This window comes from Acipenser ruthenus, chromosome 4 (assembly GCF_902713425.1).
Source record: "Acipenser ruthenus chromosome 4, fAciRut3.2 maternal haplotype, whole genome shotgun sequence".
Taxonomy (NCBI): Eukaryota; Metazoa; Chordata; class Actinopteri; order Acipenseriformes; family Acipenseridae; genus Acipenser; species Acipenser ruthenus.
This window is the reverse complement of record NC_081192.1, coordinates 59033189-59046167: the sequence shown is the minus strand read 5'-3', so window position 1 is coordinate 59046167 and position 12979 is coordinate 59033189. Positions and strand designations below refer to the sequence as shown.

The 12979-nt window shown below is 38.1% G+C and overlaps 1 protein-coding gene across 1 annotated transcript in view; it reads left to right on the top strand.

The window, feature by feature from the left end:
* Positions 1–12979, top strand: part of LOC117399552 (tomoregulin-1-like) — a 139261-nt gene that overhangs the window by 121192 nt on the left and 5090 nt on the right. Inside the window, exons 7-8 of the mRNA XM_033998816.3 lie at positions 10585–10650; positions 12146–12251. Of these exons, the coding sequence (XP_033854707.1) occupies positions 10585–10650; positions 12146–12251 (172 nt within the window). The remainder of the gene's footprint in view (positions 1–10584; positions 10651–12145; positions 12252–12979) is intronic.

Here is a 12979-nt window from a genome sequence, read left to right as displayed (position 1 = left end):
GAGCAACACCTGTTGAGTTTAATGTTGGACGAATTTAACACACAATTAAAGTATGGGAAATATTGGCTTTTTATTGTAAAACAGTAAAATTAAATAGAAATCCAAATTTTCACCCTGTTAGGGTTGATGACAGGCGAATCTCTCAGCCGTACCTAATTAGGAGAGATGTCTGTGATTTAATCTGACAACTACAAAATCACCTATCATGCATGAGCAGCAGTACTATCCTGTGTGAAATCATAAAAATGATTTATACCATTTGGTTGAGGAATGTCTCCCTCATGCTTTAGGTTTGATATATAGAACATAAGAAACAACTATAATACTATGATATTAAAGAAAGTTTAAACCTTTTTATATCCTGTGGAGAAAGAAAATTGTTTTATTATGCCTCCTGCTGAATATTAAACTTTATTAAAGACCAACCAAGCAATTAAGTACAACATTTCTTCATCCATTGCCAATTTGCCCTCAGTGAATATATTTAAAGAAATAAAACAAATACAGAGAGCTTGTGAAGTCAATAGGCCCACTTTGCAATGCAAATAATAATAATAATAATAATAATAATAATAATAATAATAATAATAATAATAATGTCGTCATCATCATCCAAAAAACATAAGCATAAAAACCCTGTTTTCCTATTTCTGGCACAGAGCTCCTTAGCACACCAGACGGAGCCTGTTTCGATTTGCTGTCTTGTGTCAACAGGAGATCCTGACAGAGCTAATACAGGGGCGTTTGGCTTTGCCACCCCAAGTGCAGTCAGTCCCTCCACTCCAAGTTTCTGCTGAGGTGCTGGACGATTTAGAGGACGCTCCCTCCATTGATGCCTCCGAAGGGGAGGAGATTGAGCCTCATACCTGGAGGAAAGGGAATCTGATATAGCTCCACTGCAGCAAACATGGCTGTCAGCTTAGCTCATACCCCTGATGCAGAGAGCAACGGCAGTCCTGTAGGCCTCACCCAGCGACATCCGCAGCCATCCCGTGTGTAGCAGATGCGCTTTATAAGGTTTTTGATGTGGACAAACTGGGGCTGAACCACTTTCCATCAGTGGAAGCCTCTATTGCAGCATTGGTACAGACTGCTGTTTGCCCAATCAAGCAATGTTGGGTCACTGAGGTGATTCTAAAGAAGGCGTATGCTGCTAGTGCCTTTTCAGCAAGACTGGGTAACTACAACAGCATCCTAGTGGCATATCAGGCACACCTAGTCAGGTCCTTCACAGACTTAGGTCCATCTGTCCAACAACTGGATGAGCTCCGCTTCATATCCAGAACTCTCCTGCAGCTTTCCAAGCTCAGTGCACAGGCTGTAGGCAGAAACCTGGCGGCACTGCTAGCTGCACGCAGGAAGTTGTGGCTCTCTCAGGCTTGTGTTTCTGAGGGAGATACGACCACGCTGCTGGATGCTCCTGTCACGCCCGGACGCACCTTCGGTCCTGCGTTGGATGACATGCTGCAACACTCCCATCGCACAAGAGAGTCTACCAAGGGTTTAGAGTAGGCCGGCATAAACCCAGGCACGTCGCACCAAAGCGACAGCCGCAGGCTGCGCCACAGAAGAATCAGTCCTAGGGGTTTGCTGCCTCAGGCCCAGGGCCCTCTTGACCACCTGGAACACTGGGATACATGCACCACGGACACCTGGGTGATTAACACTGTCAAACAGGGATATGCCCTTCAATTTCAACATGCCCCTCCTCCATTCCAGACTGTGATAAAAAAACATCAGTCACAGACCCACAAGCCACTGCTGTGGTGGCTCAGGAGGTAGCATCCCTATTAGAGAAGCGGTCGATTTGCATTGTAGACCTGTCAGACACCAACAACGGCTTCTACTTTAAGTACTTTCTGGTGCCAAAGTGGGATGGAGGCCTAAGACCAATCCTCAGATAATTAAACCTGTATCTGAGTCAGAGGCGGTTCAAGATGCTGACTATGCAATGGCTGTTGCGATCCATCAGGCTATTGGTTCACTACGGTGGATCTAAAGGATGCCTACTTCCACATCCCAATAAGATGGACACGCCAGAAGTAACTACGGTTCGCTTTTCAGAGGACCACGTACAAGTTTTGTGTCCTGCCTTTGGCCTCTCTCTGGCTCCTCATGTCTTCACAAAGTGCATGGAAGCCATATTGGCCCCGTTATGACTCAGAATACCTGGCTCATCTGTGCCACAGGCCTCCGGTGAAAGACATCGTTCCCCGTTGGAGACTGAATGTGGTGCTTGATGCGCTCACAAGACTTCCCTTTGAGCACTTGCACTCAGCAGAGTTCAAATTGTTCTCTAAAAGCTGCCTTTTTGCTAGCAATCACCTCCGCTAAGTGAGTGAGTGAATTGCAAGCTTTTTCCATATCGAAGGCTTGCTTAATTTTTTCTGAGGGTAGGGCGAAGGTTTCCCTTCGTACCAACCCTACCTTTCTGCCGAAAACCATTTCAGCATTCCATGTCAACCAATTAGTGGAACTGGAGGCTTTCCATCCCCCTCCTTTTCCTTCTGACAAAGAGCGAAAGCTTCATACACTTTGCCCAGTTCAGGCTTTAGCGTATTATGTTGACAGGACACAGAGTTGGCAGAAAGCAGAACAATTTTTTTCTGTTGCGTGGCTAAGTTGCAAGGACAGGCAATTTCAAAACAGCGGCTGTCTAAGTGGTTGACTGATACAGTCAGGACTGGTTATGACACATCCAACCTGCCTCCTCCAGAAAAGATCACTGGTCATTCCACCAGGAGCCAGGTGACTTCATGGGCCTTGTTCCAAGGTGCATCTGTAAGAGACATTTGGGCCTCCCCCACACCTTCACCAGTTTCTAGTGGCTAAACGTCACGGACCCGCAAAACTGTGTTTTCAGCACGAGAGTGTTGAGGGCGGCCTCCCAGTCCAGCCCTACAACACAGTCATGAGGTGAGTTGCTTCCATACTGCCAATAATGCTGGGATCATTTAGCTTGTGGCTCTTAGAGTCCTGCGACTGTCCTCCGCGATAGCGATGGTATTCTGACCCATTTGTAATGGTTAATATTTCCCATTTGAAAAGGAATGTTAGGTTATTGTCATAACCCTGGTTCCCTGAAATAGGCTCGGGGGTGGTCCCTCAACAGTGTCACAGGCTCTGACAAGCAGTGTTGGTGTAACTCTCAGGTTCGGGTGCTCTTAAAGAAACATCACCCATTTGTAATGCTTAATATTTATATTTCAGGGAACCGTGGTTATGATAATAACCTAATGTTTCATTTGTTGTTGTATTATTGTTGTCTGTGGCAGAAGAACTATTAGAAAGTGTATTTTGAGAAATGATAGAATGTTTAGCACGCAGGTGGTACAGCAGACTAGATGCACTTCTGGGATACTGGAACTCACTTTGACAGTAGATACAAGTAACCCTCTTTCTATCCAATTACCTGTCAGAAAGTTTAAAAAAAATAAACTTCCCATTCACAAGTTTCAGTTTGAGTGCTTTGCTACATAATGCAGTTCCGTAACTAATTTTATTTCAAACAAAGACTACTCTCACTCAATCCTGGCATGCACTTGAGTGTATTAAAATAGTGGAAATGAATGGTGGTATGCTAAGAAGACAAGAGTGCAATTAATGTGTGAAGACAAGAAGACAAGAGTGCAATTAATGTGTGTTTAAAAAAAAAAATGTATCTCCCAAAAAATGAACACATTAATCGCAGAAGGTAACTGGGATTGACTGCCCAACATAAATTCAATGAAAATACTAAGATTAATTTAATAATCCAATATATCCTTTATGTTCAAGTATATAGCTAATTTAATCACTTAAACAATATTCTCCATTGGTGTTATTTATAACAGATCTTATTTATAATGGTCTTAATTATCATAAAAAATTAAAACCAGACAAATCAGTTTAAAAGTAGAATTACGTTTGTTTATTTAAAGGTTACAGAACTAGGTAGGTTATAAGTATGAGTGTAGGATTTCTAAATAACTCATTTTCAAAGAGTATGTCCAGAAAATGAATTAACCATATATTTAATCAGAATTCTAAATCTATTCAAAGCATTCAGAAATGCATTAATATATTCTATCAGATTCAGAATTCAAGATATGTTCAAACAATGGATTACATTTCATCATACATCATTTAAACAAATGAATCATACAATTTCTACGCACCATGAGAATTTAGTAAATGTGTATAGTTACCATACCTTGTTTTGGGAATAGTTGAAACAGTCTTGGAATAAAGAAACAGAGTTGCGGTAAGAAAAGAAAGCAAGATGTCATTGACTCCTCGTGGTGAAGATTTTCAAATGTTGCAAAGAATGGTTTGTTTCCAAAGGTAGCAAAGAATGTTATTTCCTCAAATAAATTAATTTCCTGGCTGTGTCGTCTAAGTATATTCTAAAAAGAGGCAGGACCTTCCCAAATTCTGGTCCAAGTTTGAGTTGACCTGTCCCTCGGCTCATAGCTCCTCCCATTTTCACTAGACAAAGAGCTCCCATGCTTCATTACCCTTCATCCAGCAGAGGTCACTGTTACTCCTTGTTTGAATAGCTTGTCATTCCTCCAGGTCTGCAGTGTTGATTCAAAATTACTATTTGAAGTCCCATCGAAATGGAGACAACATTGTCTACAAGCTAACTATTTTGTTTATTCAAAACAATAAAACTAGCTTGTGCGCATTGCTGGAAGTCCAATCAAGATAACATTTATTGTCAATAAAAGCCAGGTTTTAGCTTAACTAGTTCTGTTCTGTTCTTTTTTTCCTTTTGAAGGTTTGTGATCAATGGGTGTCCAAGCCAAATGTCTTTTGAATGGAGACACCCAGGTCTGGATGAAAGCCTGTGACAGAAATACAATGATGCTTGGTTGTAAATCTCCTTCCCGACCTGTGAAGGAGCTAAGCAGCGAGAACAGAGTTCTTTGGATGGGCTGGTCTGACAGTTCTTTCCCAGGGTTGGGAAGTCGAGACTCAGTTGCAAGAACGCATTGACCCGGAAGGTAAACGATTTGGCAGCCGCAGATTGGAGAGGCGGTTGCACTCGTTTACCAAGGGGTCACGTGTGACAGCATAAAAAGGGGACGGAGAATCGTAATCTGTTCCTTCGCTTTGGTTACGAGAAATAACTCGGAAGGACCCGTGCAGTATTGTGATAATGTATCATGAGTGTTTTTGTCTTGTCTATAATATTGTTGCTTGTTGTATATTAATAGACGGCTAACACGTTCTGGAGCTGTCACCAAGGGCCAGCACAAAACCCGGAACAGCACTGCACTATTGTCACGCATTAAAAAGTAATAACTGAGTGTAAAATCAAGTTATACATCCTACATCACATCTGTATTAACCTATATTGTTTTAGCTTAAGTACCCAAACAAGTTCAAGAATGTATCTCCTTTGCTTTACTGAACATTTATATTCCAAAACCATACTTAGACAGTAGTTCCAGCTGCATTGGCTTTCACAAATGAATTGTATAAATTCAAATTTAAAATAAAAGTATTAAACAGTGCTGCACGCTTCAATTTAAAAAAGCAAAAAAAAACAATAAACAGTGCACCATGTAATAACCAGTAAACAAAACATCTTAATGTTGCATACGGTGCAGTGCAATTGCATTAAACTTCATGCTGTACAAATACAGTCAAACCTGCTCATGTGACCACCTGGTCTAAATGACCACTTTAAATTCCTCCCAATGATATTTGTGCTTTTATTTAACTGTATTACGTGACCACCTGTCTAACGCGACCAGCAACCACAATTCTCTTACCCAGCAACGGACTCAAACCTGTATTAAGCACACTTACACAGGGCTGTTGTTATAAGAACAATATGGTTTTAAATGGTACATCCTAAATTCAAAGGAATACAGTAACCATTTTAGCAGTCTTTTATCCGTAATCAATAAAACAACAGTGCTCTCTTGTAAAGGAAAAGAGAAAATGTGGAGAAACAAAAGGTCCTTCCTAGATGACAGAATTAAAGTTATTGAACTTGTAAAGATAGTAAGTGCCAGAAAAACTGCTGAAAATTCAGCACTAGAAAGATGCAGATACAGCATTTTGAAACGGAAAGAACTAGGGCTTGAAGTTTTAGGTTTTTATTTTTGTTGACGTGACCATGTTTTGAGCTGATTCAATATCTTAATTAAACTGTTAATTACTAAACAAAGTCGCTTCTTTTTACCTTGATATCCTGATTGACTTGCTGATTCTGTTTCACCTTCTTCATTATTCGAACACAAGAGCAAGGAATGACATTAATCACTTCCCCCAGATGCTACTTTAACTTGCATTTCGTTCTCACACTTCCCTGGGAACTAGGTAGCTTCCAATGTGTCAGTTTCGTGTTGTGTTGTTCTTTCCTGCTAATTTAACAGAATGTTCTCATAATTAGGATGTGGCGCAGTAATCAAAAAATATCTTATGCTTTTGCTGGCGTTGGTTTCAGGATGCAATGAATCAACACGTACCTGAAAGGCAGACACAGGCATTGAAATGTGCAAAGGATTTAAAACATTTTGTGTGACCTGAGACAGGCAAGCAGTCATTACTTTCACAAAATAATTTTGCTTTGTAAATGCATTATCTAAATGAATGTTATTAAATTACATACTTCCTTTTCTTCATTTTACATCTTCTGGCTTTTATTAGTGCATCTAAGACATACATAATTACAGGAAAGCATGTCAGAGACAAATATAAAATGTATAAGTTATGGGCCCTCTTTTAAGAGACCACCTGTGTTAAGAGGCCACTATTAGACTGCCCCTTGAGTGGTCTCTTAATACAAGTTTGACTGTACATTCATTTTGTTTTGTTAACCATAACCATACACATACTTTACAAGTGTACCACTGCATTGCACTGAAATTTAGAACGCTACAGTATGTAAAGTCATTCAAAGTACTGTACTCCGTTCAAACAAAATGTTTTCTACATCGGACCATAAACACGTTCCTCCTCTTATCAGCTTGTTTTTCTTTCACCATATTTAAGTTTGTCTTTGTTTCGTTTCCAGTCACTTACTGTTTTTTCAGCATTGCGATTGCCATTCATTTCGGCAAATTCAGCAACGCGCAATTTCAAACTTGTTGTGTAGCATTTTCATTTTTTGTCCTACTTTATCCAGTCTGGACAGACACCTGCATTATTATAGCATTGCAGTTACAATGAACGGAAGACGTGATAAGTTTGCTCAGCTTTCTAACCAATTGCTGTTTGCTACGGATCCCAGGGCTACAAATCAATGGCTCAGGAGGGTGGGAATAAGGAAATTCATAGAGATTGCCAGCTTTTGTGTTGAAGCAGTATAACTGTGACGTTTTCATATTCTGAAGATTGGTAACTTTAACCACTATTTCTACGTACACGCGTCTGGGTCAGTCAAAAGTCTGAAAGCTTGCGTTTAACATTCAAAATGACTAAGGGTATTTAAATTAACAAATTTAAACTTTTAATTAGAACAGTGGTTTTGTGTTAGATTCTGAAAAAATAATCGGTATGTTGACAGTTAACCCTTTGCAGTCCGTTTATTAATTGCGCGTCAGGCACGCCAGGTCTAATTAATTTTCACACGCGCAGTTAATTTTAGACGCGCTGTTTAAAAGTATTTTTTTCCACAGTCAAACGGGTTTAAATGGCCCTGCATATCAACAAAGCACTCACAAGGCATCTCCAGCCCTGCCCCACCCTTTCGTTCGTTATAGCTTTCACCTATGTAAGAAATAAATAATAATAAAAATAAAAGTCTTACATACCGATCAATCATCTCCTGATCACTCGTTTGATCACCAAACTCCTCAATAATGTGATCCAAGTCATTATTTTATTACTATAACATCTCAAAAAAGCTCTGCAAATGTCTGTGTTCTCTGTGCGCTGATTCACAGACAGCCAGCTTGTTTACTTACGACCGCCCCGTCATCTGATACCAGGGCCATGTATGACTATTCATGAGATACGCCTTTTTTTTTTCCGACTTGCCTCGGCTCCTGTCGCTCCCACTCAGCAATTGAATGGTTTTTTCGGCTTTTTCCGGAGAAAAAACGACTAGAAACCCGTTTTTTGCGTTGCTATAATGATGTCAGACCCAGTCCGACAAAGGACCTGAGAGGAATAATTGCAATGTCGGACCTAGTCCGACAATGGACCGCAAAGGGTTAAGTTTGTGTGAGCCATAATAACTGTGGCTGTAGCAATCCCATTGTGGCACTGGTACAGTAGTTTAATATTAGACACACCGCCGCATACATCGCACCAGTGTATTAGTTGCTCCCTCCTTAAGGGCCCCGCAAAAATGCCTAGAGAATCGACTTATACACCATTTTTTACGGTAGTTGAATTATTTTTTTGTTTCATTTATGTTTTATGATGTTTATTTTACTTTTATAAGCCCATGTTGAAAATAGCAACTATTTAGTTGTTTTCTGTAAATGTTATTAGTGCAACAGACACTATTTAAAAAACAAAAATATTATATATACAGACATGCTCAAATTTGTTGGTACCCCTCCACAAAAAACGAAGAATGCACAATTTTCTCTGAAATAACTTGAAACTGACAAAAGTAATTGGCATCCACCATTGTTTATTCCATATTTAATATAAATCAGACTTTGCTTTTGATTTTTTATTCAACATAATATTGTAAATAAGAAAACAAATGAAAATGGCATGGACAAAAATGATAGGACCGCTAACCTAATATTTTGTTGTACAACCTTTAGAGGCAATCACTGCAATCAAACGTTTTCTGTAGCTCTCAATGAGACTTCTGCACCTGTTAACAGGTAGTTTGGCCCACTCTTCCTGAGCAAACTGCTCCAGCTGTCTCAGGTTTGATGGGTCTCCAGACTGCAAGTTTCAGCTCTTTCCATAGATGTTCGGTAGGATTCAGATCAGGACTTATAGAAGGCCACTTCAGAATAGTCCAATGTTTTGTTCTTATCCATTCTTGGGTGCTTTTAGCTGTGTGTTTGTTGTGGGTCATTATCCTGTTGGAGGACCCATGACTTGCGACTGAGACAGAGCTTTCTGACACTGGGCAGTACGTTTCGCTCCAGAATGCCTTGATAGTCTTGAGATTTCATTGTGCCCTGCACAGATTCAAGGCACCTTGTGCCAGGTGCAGCAAAGCAGCCCCAAAACATAACTGAGTCTCCTCCATGTTTCACTGTAGGTATGGTGTTCTTTTCTTTGAAAGCTTCATTTTTTCATGTGTGAACATAGAGCTGATGTGACTTGCCAAAAAGCTCCAGTTTTGACTCCTCTGTCCAAAGGACATTCTCCCAGAAGGATTGTGGCTTGTCAATATGCATTTTAGCAAATTCCAGTCTGGCTTTATGTTTTTCTGTCAAAAGTGGAGTCCTCCTGGGTCTTCTTCCATGGAGCCCACTTTCGCTCAAAAAGCGACGGATGGTGCGATCAGAAACTGACGTACCTTCACCTTGGAGTTCAGCTTGTATCTCTTTGGCAGTTGTCCTTGGTTCTTTTTCTACCATTCGCACTATCCTTCTGTTCAATCTGGGGTCGATTTTCCTCTTGCGGCCGCGCCCAGGGAGGTTGGCTACAGTTCCATGGACCTTAAACTTCTTAATAATATTTGCAACTGTTGTCACAGGAACATCAAGCTGCTTGGAGATGGTCTTGTAGCCTTTACCTTTACCATGCGTGTCTATTATTTTCTTTCTGATCTCCTCAGACAACTCTCTCCTTTGCTTTCTCTGGTCCATGTTCAGTGTGGTGCACACAATGATACCAAACAGCACAGTGACTACTTTTCTCCATTTAAATAGGCTGAATGACTGATTACAAGATTGGAGACATGTGTGATACTAATTAAAGAAACTAATTAGTTTGAAATAACACTATAATCCAATTATATATTATCTTTTCTAAGGGGTACCAACAAATGTGTCCAGGCCATTTTAGAATATCTTTGTAGAATGAGCAATAATTCATCTCTTTTCACAGCTTCTTTGCTTTATTCTATGACATACCAAAGGCATGCAAGTTTTCATGATAAAGTAGCTTTTAATTTCATCACTTTTCAGGAGGAATGAAGCATTATTTCAATGAGCTGTAAGGGTACCAACAAATTTGAGCACGTCTGTGTGTGTGTGTGTGTGTATATATATATATATATATATATATATATATATATATATATATATATATATATATATATATATATTCAACAATATTCAGAATACTATCAGCTACTGTACTGGTACTTCTTTCAGATATGGATCAAACCATTTATAAACAACATAAACCTTTCACAAGGTTGCATTATTTTATTCCTCTTTATTTTGTATAAAAAGCTGCATGAGATGGCCTGCAAGTTTAATACTGTGGGGCAGAATAGTGACTCTAGCCATCCCATGTGAGTACAGATACATTTTATTTGGGTAAGGAAAAGTCTGCCAGCCAGTAGTTAAAATAGAGGCACCCGATAAATAGTTTAATATAGCCTTGTAATACTGTTGAGGAATACCTGAGGGTAAAAAAAAAAGTGTATCCCACAAAATGACTTCACATGCAATATACTGTAGATTAGTTCTGCTAATTTGTTATTTGTATGCTTTATTCTAGTAAAAGAAGATAAAGTATTATCTGGGAAGAAGGAAGAAGGAATTCAGTATCGTCCTGAATATAAAGGTAAGAGAATGAATTCCAGCTTCACATTTTCCCTGGAGAGGGTTAATTAATAATTGACACATTACTTTAAAATAAAATATTACAAAAATACAGTATGTATTTATTTGTTTTTGGTCATTTTATAATTTTAATTTCATCAATACATTCCATTAGCAAGGATTTTAATTGCAATGTCAATATTTAAAAGTTACCGGTATGGTGTTTTCAGTAAAGTATTACCCATCAATACTGTTCTACCGCAGTGGCATAATTTGAACAGATAGGACGATACACTTGTAGAAGAGAAGAGAGCAGATACTTGAAATGTATTTTTGTTTACGACTGTAAGTCGCCCTGGATAAGGGCGTCTGCTAAGAAAAAAGTAATAATAATAATAATAATAATAATAATAATAATAATAATAATAATAATAATAATAATACTGCAACACAATATTATAACTGTACAGTTGAACCAACAATACCACAATTAAACAAATAAGACAAACAAAATTACATTTAGGTAAGATCTTTCACGTAGGACACCCCCACACCCAAAGCACTGCACATTTTTAAACCAAATTAATTAACCAAAATAAAAAATATATATAACAAAAATAACTAACTTAAATCTATTTACAGGAGTGTATTAAGTATTAAGGATACCTATTGGTCTGCTTAAACAGCTCTTTATAGTAGTCTGGCCAAAAGTTTTGCATCACCTAAATTTTAGGATTGAGACATAATAAAAAATAAACTATATGATCATAATTTAGATATTTTATTTAACATTATGTAATCAAAGAAACTACAAAATTATATTGCAAAGTCTACCGGAAGCCATAACAGTAGTTCAGTATTTCATGTTAGATTTTGAAATGTCACATTTTTTTAATTTGTCAGTTTTTCATTAAATGAGTGGAAAACTACAAAGTGGTATGTAATTCAATATGTGTAACATTATTCAGCAGGTTTCATTCGACTTTATGGAGACAAATGAGTTAATTCTATAGGGAGATGCAAAACTTTGTTCGAAGCTACCAAAAAAAAATAACTTCTATTCATTAACCAAATAGCTTGGAAAATAACATTTAAACATACATAAAACCTCTCATGTATTGTAACAACGTAATGTCACTAAATTAAACAATCACACTTTTTTCATGATAAAATTATATCGTCACCTTTGACTGCCTTATAAGAGTGGGCATGCCAGTCTCCTCTTCTACTCGCTCCATGTCTCAGGCACCATGTCTCACACAGCAAAGCTGGCAGGGTTGCTCAACCCTAAGTCAGTGATTATTTTGAGGAAAGCCTTTGAAATACTATTTAAAATAATTCTCACATTATTTGTCTAGGTCATTCCATACATGTAGAAAAATAGGACTAAGGTCATCAAAATGCACATTTTTTCGTATATGTCATACATTCGTCCCCCATGAGGCATGCTTTGCTTTCATATTATGCTGTGTGTTTTTTCTATTAAATTGTTCATACATTTTGGTTTTTTATTGAAGATGCTGGTGATCAAGGAGAAGGATACCCTGATGCTTGTTCAGAGAACTACATTGATTTCTGCAAATATGGAAAATGTGAATTTAAGTATGACAAGCCTTCTTGTCGGTAAGAACTTATTTGGTGTAGTTTTTATTATAAGAACACAACTGAAAATGTCACTCTTTTATAACCCTCTTCAGATTAAAAGAAAAAACAAAGACAGTACAAACCTCCCATTAATTCATATGCAGCAGCTCAATTAAACCATAATGGAGCATTGGTGTGTATACCCTTTATATATATATAAAGGGTAATTTGCATTGTATTGAACTGTAATAGTTTTTCTTTCTTTTGTTCACAGCACAATTATGTATAGTTTCATTCAAATAGTTTATATGAGGGACCTTTTCAAAGCTGAATGGAGGTACAGAGATTGAGGAGGCTGCCTTTCACTCACAGTTAAATCCTTGTCAAAAATCTTTTGTGAATAAATAATAATAAGTTTCATTAAGGGGATCTACATTTGAAAGTAATGCTAATGTTCTGATTTCAATAAGGGCTTCTCAAATCTTTCTGAAGATTTTTGAGCGGGTATAATTATTTTCACAGAGACCTTGTCTCATACTAATGGGGGGGTCTCCACTTCTTAACCAACCAACCAATTTATTTTACATTTCAAACATGCATTGTTTTTTATCTATCAGTTTCTTTGCACCAATGACTGCATTTTTATTCTTACTTGCCATGTTTCACCAGAGGTTCAGATCAGAAAAAGTGCTCAGCTTTATCACTATCAGGGACCAGTGATTAGGCACTGGATATCCAGGTCACAGAATAAAATAACATTATCTACA